This window comes from Haliaeetus leucocephalus, unplaced genomic scaffold (genome assembly GCF_000737465.1).
Source record: "Haliaeetus leucocephalus isolate CR32 unplaced genomic scaffold, Haliaeetus_leucocephalus-4.0 Scaffold193, whole genome shotgun sequence".
In the NCBI taxonomy this organism is placed as follows: Eukaryota; Metazoa; Chordata; class Aves; order Accipitriformes; family Accipitridae; genus Haliaeetus; species Haliaeetus leucocephalus.
Window position 1 is genome coordinate 180,966 of NW_010972629.1, and position 12,282 is coordinate 193,247.

Consider the following 12,282-nt stretch of genomic DNA (forward strand, 5'->3'; position numbering starts at 1 on the left):
GCTGGAGGGAGGCGGTGACCCCCCCGCCCGGCCCGCTGCGAGGCCCGGGCTCCGTCCCCACCGGGGCTGGGGTGCAGCCCCCCGCCGGGCGGGCCCCTGCCTCCTCCGGGTCTCTCCAGGCGGTGGTAACTCGGGACTCTCCCAACCGGCGAGGACACGACACCCCAGGAACCCCCGGTGCAGGGTCCTGGCTGGGATTCGGTGCCCAGTGATGCTCCTGGCCCCGGTTTTTCCTTCCATAACCTAAAAATGTCAGGATTTTCTCATTTTCTAGCAGGATCTCTCCTAAAATCCCCTCGGGGCGGTCCCGGCTGATGTTACCGGGCCCCCACCCCAGCTCGGCAGCACCCGGTTCCAGCTCCTCTCCCTCCCTGGCACATCAGCAGGGGCCCGGTGTCCTGGTTTCCCCTGGGGAGAAGATGCCGCTAACCCTGACCGGGGCCTCACCCCGAGTCCTCCCACGCGCCGCCAGGCTGCCCTGCCTGCTCTGCCCGTTACCTGCCCGCCTTCCGTTTGCGGCACGGCCATCCCATCCCGGTTAAGCGGGAATTGGGGCACGCTCCCGCCTTGGCTTGCGAAACCAGCCCCGGTGGTTCCTCTTTCCACCCTCCGCCGGAGCGAAGCCGGCTTGTCCTTCACCTAAATCTCTGCTCTGCATTGGGGACTTGCCTCCCAGGGGGCGGGGACCCCCCGTCGCCCCCGCCCCCCATCCCAGCCCCTTGGAGCCTGGGCTCAGCTCCCCACGGTGGGGAGGGGGAAACCGGCTTGTGCCCGATGCCAGGAGGTGCCAACGTGAAAGGGAAGGAAGAGCTGGGATGCGCTGACCCCACGGCAGGGGCGGCTTCCCCGCGCAGCAATGGTGACGGTGGCAGCGCTGGGCTGCTTCTCCCTCCCTGTGCCCGCTGTGGTGCCCGTCGGGAACCTTTTTAAGGCACAAAGGTGCTCATTGTGCCACCGGCAAATCCCTAATCCTGCACCGCACAGCTGCCTTGGTCTGGTTGACCAGCCAAGAGGTGGCAGTGGGCTCCGTGCCTCGGTTTCCCCCCGCTGGTGTTGGGCTGTGTGCCCGGGATCAGCCCTGGGATGCGGAGACAGCGCTTGGGAGAGAAACCGTGTCGGGGCTTCCCCCCCTCCTCTTTATCCCACCGTGATCCCGGGGTTGTGCCCGTCCCCGGCTGATGCCATGCCGTGCGATGCTGTCAGGGAACCAGGGTGGGGAAGTCCCGGAGACCGGGAACCCAGTTCCTCCCTCCCACCAGTGCCAAGGATCCATCCTGCCGGTTGGAAGCAAGAGCCAGCCTCGGTTAATCATCACCTGCTGACCTCTCCGCTGCAGGGAGCAAAGTCCCTCTCTGCTCGAGCTGAGCGCCCGGCCGCTCTGTGCGGCACGAGGGGGATTTCACCAATCTGCGGACCCTCCCCGGCGGGTGGCTGGGCTGGGGGCTCCGCCAGGAGCCGAGGTGGGGCTTGGGGCGCCGGGTCCAGCCAGGGCGTTGCAGACTGTGCTGGTGGCACTGGCCAGAGGGAGACATGACCAGCTGCAAGCAGGGACCCCTCCCCGATCCTCACTGGCCACAGCCCCTTCCTCACCACCGCCCTCTGTTTTCCTCCCCCGCCCCCAGCATGTTTCAGACCTTGTACAGCTATTTTTGGTGGGAACGGCTCTGGCTCCCAGCAAACCTCACCTGGGCCGACCTGGAGGACCGGGATGGACGAGTCTATGCCAAAGCCTCCGATCTCTACATCACCCTCCCCTTGGCCTTCCTCTTCCTCGTCATCCGGCACCTCTTTGAGACGTGAGTTCCTTCCCTGGCACGGGGGGGAACCCTGATCCAGCTCTCCCTGTGCCTCAGGGGCTGCGCGTGGGGCTGGGGACACACTATGATGAACCCCTGGATGTGTTACCCTGTCCTCAGCCTGGCTGGGGGGGGGTGGGGGTGGCTGTGGCACCCCAGGGGTCCACCTCCCACCCCAGACCACATTTAGGGCTGGGGACCTGCCCCCAGCAGCCCCTCACAAACCCGGCTTTGTGCATCCTCCGCTGCCCTTATCACGGCACAGTCGGCCACTGGCCCCGGCATTTAAGGAGCGATTTGTTGGGCAAACAATGGCGAGCCAAGGCCGGGAACAGACGGGGCTTTGTTGGGACAGTGGGAGAAGGGGGAGGCACCCTTCGCTGGGGTGGATACAGCCCTGCTGCTTTGTGGGGGGCTGGTCCCCCAACCCTGGGGTGACAGAGAGACCTGGGGGAAGTCCCCCATGGTAAAACCCACCTTGGAGAAGCAACAGTGGGATGGGGAAACTGAGGCACCGAGTGGCTGTGGGTCCCTGGGTGGCTTTGCTGGGGCCATATCAGCCAGGTGACGCAGAAATGGGGACATTTTCTGTCCTTCCACTCCTTCCCCAGGTACGTGGCCACCCCACTGGCTGGGCTACTGAATGTCAAGGAGAAGATCAGGTTAAAAGCCACCCCCAATGCCGTGCTGGAGAAATTTTATGCTGCCACCACCAAACACCCCAAGCAGGTGAGGGGAGGGGCGTACCCAAAAGGGGCTCATCGTGGCTGGGTTGGGGGGGCAAGCGGCAGAGCCAGGGCCCTGTGGCACTGTGGTGACATCCCTGTCGTCCCCCAGGCTGACGTGGAGATGCTTTCCAAGAAGAGCGGTTGCACGGTGCGGCAGGTGGAGCGCTGGTTTCGTCGCCGCCGCAACCAAGACCGGCCCAGCCTGCTCAAGAAGTTCAGGGAGGCCAGGTGAGACCCCTGCACCTGGTGTCACCGTCACCCTGCGGGCCATGTCCCTGAGTGGATGGGGCTGTGGGGGCACCCGCTCGGCCGGGAGCTGCCCTGGGAGGGGGGAATATGGAGCTGGTGGGTCCGTCCTTCTCCCTCCCTCGCCCCAGTGCCCATCTGAGGACCGTCTGCTTCCTTTTTCCAGTTGGCGATTCACGTTTTACCTTATTGCTTTCATTGCTGGCATGGCTGTCATAGTGGATGTAAGTATTGGCCCACCCCGCCCCCAGCGTGTGCCCGGCCCTGTTGACTCCCCCGGCCCTCTCTAACACCTCTCTGTCTCTCTCTCCTCCCTGCATACCACAGAAACCCTGGTTCTACGACCTCCGGGAGGTGTGGAAGGGATACCCCATCCAGGTGAGCGCCCGATCCTGTCCCAGCCACCATCTCATGGCCCTTCCTACCCCCAGGAGCTGCCTGGTTGATCAGAGATGGGAACTGGAGGCCCCGGGGGTGTGGGAGGGTCTCTGCAGGGTGGCACAGTGTCTCTGGCACCCATGTGGGTTTGGCTGATGCACGGAGAAGGGGTTTGCATGCCATGAGGTGCAGAAGGGTCCCCAGGACACCCATGGGTCTGGCTGGTGCCCACGGAAGGGGATCAAACCCGCCTAGGGCACATAGAGCATCCCTCCCAACCTGTCTCTTGGGTTTCAGAGCATGCTGCCCTCCCAGTACTGGTACTACATGATTGAGCTCTCCTTTTACTGGTCCCTGCTCTTCAGCATCGCCTCTGACGTCAAGCGCAAGGTGGGCTGTGATGGTGGGACTCTCTGGGGACAGGGATGGCAGACACGGGGACAGTTTTCTTCACCCTCATGGTGGGCATTAGGGACTGGTGGGCTAGGAGGATGTGGGGCCACGGAGGGGATCTTGGAGGCGAGAGGGATAGCGGGGGGCTGGGGGTCGGAGCTGGGCTGCTGTAACCCCCGGCTCCCCCTTTCCTGGGCACAGGACTTCAAAGAGCAAATCATCCACCATGTTGCCACCATCATCCTCATCAGCTTCTCCTGGTTCGCCAACTACATCCGTGCAGGGACGCTCATCATGGCCCTGCATGACTCGTCAGACTATCTGCTGGAGGTACGTCCCTCTCCGCACTGCCACGGCCATGTCTCGCATCCCCTCCCTGACTCGCCCCTTCTCTGCCCCCACAGTCCGCCAAGATGTTTAACTATGCCGGCTGGAGAAACACCTGCAACAACATCTTCATTGTCTTCGCCGCTGTCTTCATTGTCACCCGCCTTGTCATCCTGCCCTTTTGGTGAGTGCCAGTCGCCGGTGAATGGGTGGGGAAACTGTGGCACGGGTTGGGGAGACCCACTGGGGGTGGGGGTGCCGGTCCCTGCCCATAACAGAGCTGCTTCTCCTGGCAGGATCATGCACTGCACGGTGGTTTATCCGCTGGATCTCTACCCTGCCTTCTTTGGCTACTACTTTTTCAACTTCATGATGGTGGTGCTGCAGTCGCTGCACATCTTCTGGGCCTACCTCATCATCCGCATGGCCCAGAAGTTCATAACTGGAAAGGCAAGAGGGGGCCTGGGGATGGCTCGGGGCTCCCAATCCCACGGGGTGACGCTGGTGCAGGGTGAAGGGGCTGTATCCGGACCTGGCCGATGCGGCTCGGGGTGGATGGAGGGTGTGGGTCTGCCCCGGGAGTAAGGTGGAGGGTTTGCAGGGGAGACCCCCAAACCATGAAGCCGGAGTGCACTTGGCTCCCCAAGTCCTGGAGAGTCCTTGGCAGGGAGGAGACCTTAGTGGTTGCAATGGGGGAAACTGAGGCGTGGCAGGAAAATGGGGTGCCACTGACCAAGCCCCCTGGCTTTCCCTCTCCCGCCATAGGTGGTGGAGGACGAGAGGAGCGACCGTGAAGAGACGGACAACTCGGAGGAGGAGGAGGAGGCGGCGAAGAACGGGCCCCTCTCCAACGGCCACCCTGTCCTCAACAACAACCACCGCAAAACCGACTGAGTGCCCTCGCCCTGTCTCTGTGCTGGCAGGGGCGGCCGGGGGCCCCGCTGGAGGCCAAACCCGTGAGATGACAAATCCCACCAATGCCACCCTCACGTAGCGCCAAGGTCCCCGTTCCCTCCATCCTCTCCCCTCCCTAGTCCAGTGGAGCAAACTGGGACCCCAGAGAGCCCGTCTCAGCCCCCAGCCCCCTCTGTCACCTCCTCCGGAGAGGAGCCAGGGCTCTGGGGGTGGCAACGGTTGCTGCTTCTCCGCCTCACGCTCACCGTTGGTGCCCTTTCTGCCTTTCACCTGCTGCCTTAATCCACTGTGGTGCCCTGGGACAGGCAGAGCGAGGATGGCTCCCACCAGCATCCCTCTGGGATGGCTCATTCCCCTCCTCACAGCCCCCTCGGATCCGCTGTGGCTGGAGAGCTTGGCTCCAGTCCCTCACTGGGCTCCAGCCCTGCGTTATTCCCCCCTTTTCCTGACCATCCCCTCGCCAGAGGGGAGCGTGTCCTGCAGTGACCTCTTCAAACACCGGGAAAAAGCCTTTTCCCCGACCCCGTCCGGCTTCACTGCCGGCACCGAGTGAGGGAGGGCAGTGGAAAAGCCGAAAAGCTGGTGCAGTCCCTGCTCCGCTGCCCTCGGAGGGCTGGGAGGGAGGAGTGGATGAAGTCCTGGGTGTTTTAGTGGCTGAATATTGAGATGACACTATGGAAGCACGCGGGGGAAGGAAGCTGCGGGGTTTAGTCACTACTAGTGTCTCACGGAGAAGTTTAATCCCCTTATTTCTCTTCTGTAAATGGGTTTCAAGTCTCTCCCTCTCTGTGGCCTCTCCTGGTCCCTTCCCCAACTGTAACAGGACAAATTTGCATCTGATTTTTTTTTTTTGTTTCTATTTATTTGGAAGACAGAAGGAGCCAGACTTGGCTCTGCCTCCTGCATCCACCTGGGATGCAGCGAGTCCTCCCAGGGCGGAGGGATGGGGGAAAAGGACCATTAACCAATGTCAGACCAAAATGTGTTTTGTTGTTTTTGTTTTTTAAAAAAAATAAAAGGTTAAATATATTAAAAGTTTAAAAAAACTAATAAACTTCGGTATAAAAAATAAAGGGCTTGGGCATCTTCTGTGGCTGGCACAGTGGCCCTAGCCCCAGCGGGGGTTTGGGGGTCACTGCCCCCTTTCGTTTTCATTTAGGCAGTGCTAAAAAAGTGGCCAAATTGGAGAATTTTGATAATTCCCCCCCGAAAGCTCGCCATGTCTTCAAAAACCAGCCTGGAGTGTGGGCTTCAGCCACCTGAGGAGCCCTGGCCCCGCTGCCAGAGGAGCAGCTGCCCTCCTCGCCCTGCTAGGATGACAAAGCTGCTATTCAGGTGGATGCTGAGGATGGAACTGGAGCGCGCAGAGGCCCTAGAGAAGTTTTTAAGGGAAAAAAAAAAAAAGTTTTTTTAGCATGATAAAAAAAAACCTCCCTTGCGTGAGTGCTGTTGCATGGTTGGTTCGGGTGCCTGAGGGATGGGGGTGTGTGGTGGCTGGATCCTGCTTTTTGCTGCTCCAGCTCTCCCCCAGACCGGGGTTTTGCATTTCAGCTGGCGGGTGAGGGGAGATTTGATTCCAATTTGTAAAAAAAAAATCTGCCTCTTTTAGCCCCTGTTCCAGGGGTTTAGTGAAGTTTATGAGCCCTGCCCCCCCTGCTGCCAAAAAAAAAGCCAAACCCCAACGCTTGAAATCGTGCATTACTGCCAGGGAGGGGGGGGGAAAGAGCAAGTTTTACTTGTAGCGTCGCTGGTCGGTTTGTGCTGTGTCCAGCAGCCAGACCAGGCAGCAGCTCCACCCTCCCTGGCTGCCTGCAGCAGCTCTGCCCTTCCCTGCCCCCATCTGCAGGTGCCCAAATCAAGTTTGGTTTGATGGAGTCAAATTCAAGGCTGTCTCAAATGCAATTCAGTGCCATATTTTAAGGCAAACTCTGTATTTTGAGCCTATGGTTAGGTCCTAGGAGGGTGGGAGAAGGCAACTGCCATCAAATCTGCCTACTTAGCAAGGGAAGTTCAACCAGTTTCTCTTTAGTTTTAACAAGTGGAGGATTTTGTGAGTATTTGTTTTGCTAGAAGGAAGGAAAGGTGAAAATGCCTGTGGGACCCTGTTACCCTCCCTATGCCACTGCACATCTTAACCTGCCTGGGCCCATCTGCCTCTGGCAGTTTTCCTGCAAGCCCTGTGGAAACAAGGATGAAGGAAGTGGTTAAATCCTGCTCTTTCAGGGGTTTTTGCTGTGTCTGAAGTTCAGAGCATTTTTTTTAATAGAAAAACATACTTTATTGCTTTTTAACAATGAAAAGATTCTTTACAACATATCACAGTTGAAGACTGTTTTTTTTTTTCCCCCCACTTAAATTTATGTCACTGCTATAAGCCCAGTATGAGTAGACCAATCTGGATTTACCTCCACCACCCTCGCTCCCTCCCAGTCCTATCCCAAGGCTGCATGGACATCAACAGCTCAGTCCCAACTGTGAAGCACTTCCCTGGAGTCTTGGTGAAGTGCTTCCTGCTGGAAAACCGGCAGCAATGCCCAGGGCTTTGTGTCTTAAATTTGGTGGAGAGCTGGAAGAGAGCAGGAACAGCTGCTTGTCAAGGGCTCAGGTAGGTAACGGATTGGCTAATGGCCTTTCCAGCGGTGCTGAGGGAGAGAAGCAAAGCTCACAGCATCAGGTTTGGGCATCACCCCCCACCGCAGCCATCACACATGTGCCAGGTTACATTTCTGTTCTGTGTCCATCTGCCACTGTAATTTTCAAGTGACCAGGAGAACTCAAAGCCACTGTGCTCAGCTTCGTAACGGTTACTATTAAACAACCACCTCTTGGGAAGAAACTTTACCCTCACAAAGGGAAAATCAGCACCAAGCCTGTGGTCAAGAGGGATCCGGTAGAGCATCAGGTGGGTGGGCTCACAGCAGCCGCCCTCGGCACTCGACAGCCCCGCAGCAGCACAGCAGCTGTTTGCCTTCCACGCTGCCCACTTCGTAGTTGTAATCCCATGTCAGCTCTGTGCCAGCTCGTATCCTCCTGGGAAGTAAAAAAGAAAGCACAGGCTGGGAGAAGAGGCCATTGTGAAAAGGAAGATAAGCTGGCCCTCCTGCCTGCAGAGAGCAACGCTTACTTATGACCTCTCTGGACAGGGCAGCGCAGTCCAGCTTCCCCTGGGGCAAGGGTGGAGCAGCCAGCGCAGCTGCCTGTGGCTCCACAGCGAGCAAAGGGACAAAGTTCCCTGATGAATCACTCCCGCGGGGCTTCACAGAGGAGACGCCACACTCGCAGTGCCCAAGAGGCATGTGGCAGGGATTCACCACCGCCCCACAGTGCCTGCAAGGTTTGCGACTCGAACAAGCTGGGCAGCCGGCTGCTCCGTGCTTAGCTCTCCCCGGTGGAAAGGTCTAAAACTGGTGCAAATTGCACCAGAATCTCCAGCACAGAAGAGAGGTCCTCACCCAACTCATCTCCAAGCTTCTCCCCGCTCAGGCTGGTGTGAAACCAGGGACTGAGGTTACCAAGAATAGGAAACGCCCAGCCCGCACCAGTTGCGCAGCCCCGGACCAAGGAGCTGGGTCCAACCAAGCTCCGTGAATGGGCAGCCCTTCCCCAAGTGCACCAGGACTCACTTGCTGGCGAAGAAGGCGACCCAGGGGAAGCGGAGATCGTGCGTGTCCACAAAAACGTTCTGCACAAAGAGGTTAGGAATGCAGCTGTGCTGTAAGGGGAGCAGAGACAGACACAGTAAGCAAGTTCCTGCGTGGGGAGGGATGCAAACCAGCCAGCAATAAACACAAGCCTTTATGAACAAGGACCATTCCCGATTTGTCCGCTGCATCCAGCATAAGCCTGCTGAAACAGGACACACTCCCTCCCCTGCCTGCACAACCAGGGATGAGTCATAAGATCCATGCTCACAAAGGTAACGGTCACTGGAAGGACTGACTTAGCCATCATCCTGCTTACCACATGTCACGGGGCCAGAGCAGCTGCCCTATTTCAATCGGGGGGAGTGGATCATCCTCCCTGTCCTGCTCTTTTCCCCCTTTTTTTACTGTATTTATCTAGTCTTGGGGAAGAACAGGCCCACTGAACGGACAGGTCACCCCAAATATGTCCTTTTCTTCTCAGCTGCCGAGGGCCATTCCCCTTTCATCCCCTGCCAAGGGCAGTGACTCACGTTGAGGTATCGGCCCAGGTTCCCTTCCAGCTTGGCATCAATGATATAACAGGACTCCTCTCCGTCGTAGAATTGGCGGGTGGTTCTACGGACGGGTGCGCTCTCGCCCTTGTCGGCTGCTGCCATGTTGGTTGATTTGATGGCAATCCCGTGAGTGGATTTCAGGGCAAAGCCTCGGGTGGATTTCACTGCCACCTGCCTCTTCACAGGACCTGCCACAAGAGAGGAGCAAACACTGCCGTGTTCTCTCTGCATCTTCCAGGAGAGACCCCACAGTAGTGCTGCTGCCCCACGATGCTCTCTTCTTTCACACAGGGGTAATAAACCCCTTAGGGACACAGCTCAGATCTAAAATACCACCCTGGGATGGCTCCTGGGAATGTTCCAGCTCTCCGCTCCACCCAGCGAAGCCTGGAGACCCACCATAATAAGCCTCACAGCTGGTTTTTTTTTGATACCCACAAATCTCTAGTACTTGAGGACTGGGTTTTGCAGTTATGTCTCAAACAGCACTTGGGGAAGCTTCAGACCTTGGTCCTTAGGCAAAGCTCAGAGGTGCTTGGAGCAGGATGCACCATGTTCACAGCTGCTATGTCCTCATCAGCCCTTCTTGGTGGTTTCTGGCCAAAATTTCTTGCTGTACTTCTGTACTTTCCACCTTCAGCCCTTGTTCCTCCCCCAGCTGTCCTCACCTGACCCAGATGAGGGGTTTTTCTTGTCGTCCCCTTCCTCCTCCTCTGAGCCCGAGGAAATGGTCTGGATGTCATCACTGTCGTTGGTGGTGCCCTGGGCCTGCCCCACCACCGGCTGCCCGTTCTCCCCCTCACTGTCTGTGCTGCTTGACAGGGTCAGCACATCCTGCAGAAAGGCATTAACAGCTGCTGAGTGCAGCTTGAGTCAGGGGAGAGCATTGCTTCATCGCTCTCCAAGCGACATTCAGGGGTCCCTTTTTCCCCAGTAGTATTTTGCTCTCTTCTAGCAGAGGACCTCTGTCCCCCAGGAAGCCCTTTTGAAGTGGATCACACATGTGGACACTGCGATCAGACCTGGAACTGGACAGAAACCCCATCTCGCAGGCCAATGTCTGAAATAGCAGTGGGGTTTCAGGGGGCTGGTTAGTCCTGCAGCACCCAGACTGCCAGAGACTCATGAGCCTGCACCATTAGGTGCTCTGGGTTTCACAAGGAAGGGAGAAGATCCCAAAAACCAAAGACGGTCCCCCAGGATAGCTTCCTAGACCCAGCTCTGCTGAGCAAGGGGTGCCTAGTGTGCTGGTATGTGAACCAAGGTGCTACATCCCATTATAAAACATGGCCCAAACCCCATGCTGTCCTCTTTTTTGGGGGGGGCTTTCAGAACCATGAAAGACCCCCACTGTCTGAAGGAAATCAACTGCTCCCCCAGGAAATCACAACTACGAACCACAAGCCCTGTGCTGGTGCTCAACTGGGAATGAAAGTGGCATAGAAACAACCCAAAGTAAGGTTCAAGGTCTTCATCAAACCAGTTTGGAGTTGAGGCAGAGCCAGGCCCACCCCTCCCAGCCCACGTCTGAAGCCTGAAGGATCACCGCTTACATCTGTGGGGGGCTGTGGGGCGAGAGAATGCCGTCTGCTCTGCAGCAGGGCGGTCTTGCTTGTCGGCCTGCGGATCCCTTCCAGTTTGGGAGGGCTCGGGTTGTAGCCATACATCCTTCCCAAGTCGCTTAGCCTGTGGGGTAAAGATGAGAGTGGGTCATGCTTGCATCTCCAGGGAGATTGTCTGCAGGCCAGGCAGAGACAGAGGAAAGCTGAGAGCTGGACAAGACTGCCATCAACTCTAAGCGTTTAATTTGCCATTGGGGCACAGCCCAAACCCTCGCAACCTCTCAGTTTACTCTGGCAGTGGCATTAATAGAGTTGAGGGGCAGCCCTAGAGTTGCAGCAACTCATTCAGAATGATATTTGGAAATAAAAAGCAGGAAAATACAATTTAAGGAACCTTACCCAGGAATTTTGGTTGGATCTTCAGGTTCCTGCAGAGGGGAAAAGTATAGGAGATTAAAATCTCTCCCTTTTGGGGCACTTTCAGCGCTTCTGTGGAAACGCTCCCCAAGCACCAGCCCGGGAGTGAGAAGCCAGGTGTCCCCACCGCTCAGTGTGACACCCAGTCCAGGGGGTGCTCCAGAAGGGCCAAGTTATGACCACAGGTCTCCCACCCTCCACATCCCACACAGTGGGTCTCCGAGTCCCCTCTCCAGAGCAGGGGGTGGACAGAGACCACCTCCATCTCCCTGCTGTCCCCAGCCCTGCCTGAGCCCTCTCCACACCACCGCAGGTACCCCGGCAGGTGGTGGCTCCCTCTCTCAGGGCTGCACAGGCACATAGTGCCCAGGGCAGGAGGGATTTTAGCTCAGCTCCTGCTCAGCAACTTCTTTGTAGCCTCGTGCCACAACTTCCCTCGAGAAGGGGAAAGGCACCTCCTTACCCCGCCACAGTGGGCAAAGGCCAAGTAAGCAGGGCAAGGGGACACCAAACAGCACCACGGTCCACCTATTCATGTTGTATGGGTAGAAAAGCCATTCGAGCAAGAGCATGGCTGAGGAACATCTCTGTGTCTCCGTTTCCTCATCCATGCCCCCAGGGCAGGGGGCAATACTCATCTGCCAGTCCCACAGCCCTCCCTTACATCTTTCTTTAATGCCTTTGACTCTCCATCCAGGTCACCCAGGGCAGCAGCACAGGCTTTCTCTCTCTCACACGGGAGCTCCGTCTTGCTGGCCTTGGCTTCGCTGCTTTCGCTCATCTTGAAGGAGGAGGCACTGTCATTGTCCTGAAAGCTGTCAGACATGCTGTTGGAGCTCAGCCATGAGGCCACTTTGTTCTTGGAGGTCTCCTCCGACACCGGCAGCTTACAGGAGACAGCCACCACCGTCTCATCGTGGCTGATTTGCCGTGTGAGCCCTGAGTCCTTGGAGGCTGTCTCCGACAGCCCATTCTCCTTCTGGCCCCGGGTCTGCCGTCGCGTGGCATAGCTGCGCCATACTGAGCTGGTGCTGAAGTCCTCGTCCTTGCAGAAGTTGTCGTCAGAGCTGTCCTCGTTGGACTCCTCCTGCTCCTCAGTGCCTGTATTGTCCTCTTCTTCGTCCTTGAGGTCCACCCCGCTGCTGTCAGAAGAGCATTTTGCGTCGCTCTCATAGCCCTCCTTGAAGTTCTCCACGCTCTCAATGTGATCCAGGTTTGCAAAATACTCGTCACCCATCTCTAACCCCTCTTTGTCGGCAAAGTCATCCGTGAGGATTTTCCCTGGGGGGGGGGGGGGGGGAAAAAAAAAAATGGGGATTTTT

The 12,282-nt window shown here is 57.7% G+C and overlaps 2 protein-coding genes across 4 annotated transcripts in view; one reads left to right on the forward strand and one right to left on the reverse strand.

Annotated features, from left to right (window-relative positions):
- Positions 1–66: 66 nt before the first annotated feature.
- CERS2 (ceramide synthase 2) lies at positions 67–5,603 on the forward strand. Of its 2 annotated transcripts, XM_010565502.1 has the most exons (11): positions 67–939; positions 1,623–1,796; positions 2,408–2,525; positions 2,634–2,752; positions 2,937–2,994; positions 3,098–3,148; positions 3,446–3,538; positions 3,743–3,871; positions 3,946–4,052; positions 4,165–4,318; positions 4,634–5,603. In XM_010565502.1, exons 1-11 carry the CDS (start codon positions 857–859, stop codon positions 4,760–4,762), a joined length of 1,215 nt encoding a protein of 404 aa, XP_010563804.1. In that variant the 5' UTR covers positions 67–856; the 3' UTR covers positions 4,763–5,603. The 2 variants fall into 2 exon arrangements, with proteins under 2 accessions (XP_010563804.1, XP_010563803.1); XM_010565501.1 differs by having other exon boundaries at positions 848–1,796.
- Positions 5,604–7,247: 1,644 nt separating this feature from the next.
- The window catches only part of SETDB1 (SET domain, bifurcated 1), an 18,526-nt gene continuing 13,491 nt past the window's right edge, over positions 7,248–12,282 (reverse strand). Inside the window, exons 16-22 of one of the 2 annotated variants that reach the window (XM_010565503.1) lie at positions 11,625–12,241; positions 10,943–10,971; positions 10,535–10,667; positions 9,650–9,815; positions 8,958–9,169; positions 8,407–8,495; positions 7,248–7,813 (exon numbers count right to left, since the gene is read on the reverse strand). In XM_010565503.1, coding sequence (XP_010563805.1) covers positions 7,696–7,813; positions 8,407–8,495; positions 8,958–9,169; positions 9,650–9,815; positions 10,535–10,667; positions 10,943–10,971; positions 11,625–12,241 — 1,364 coding nt within the window. In that variant the 3' untranslated portion in view covers positions 7,248–7,695. The other variant, XM_010565505.1, reaches the window with a different exon arrangement.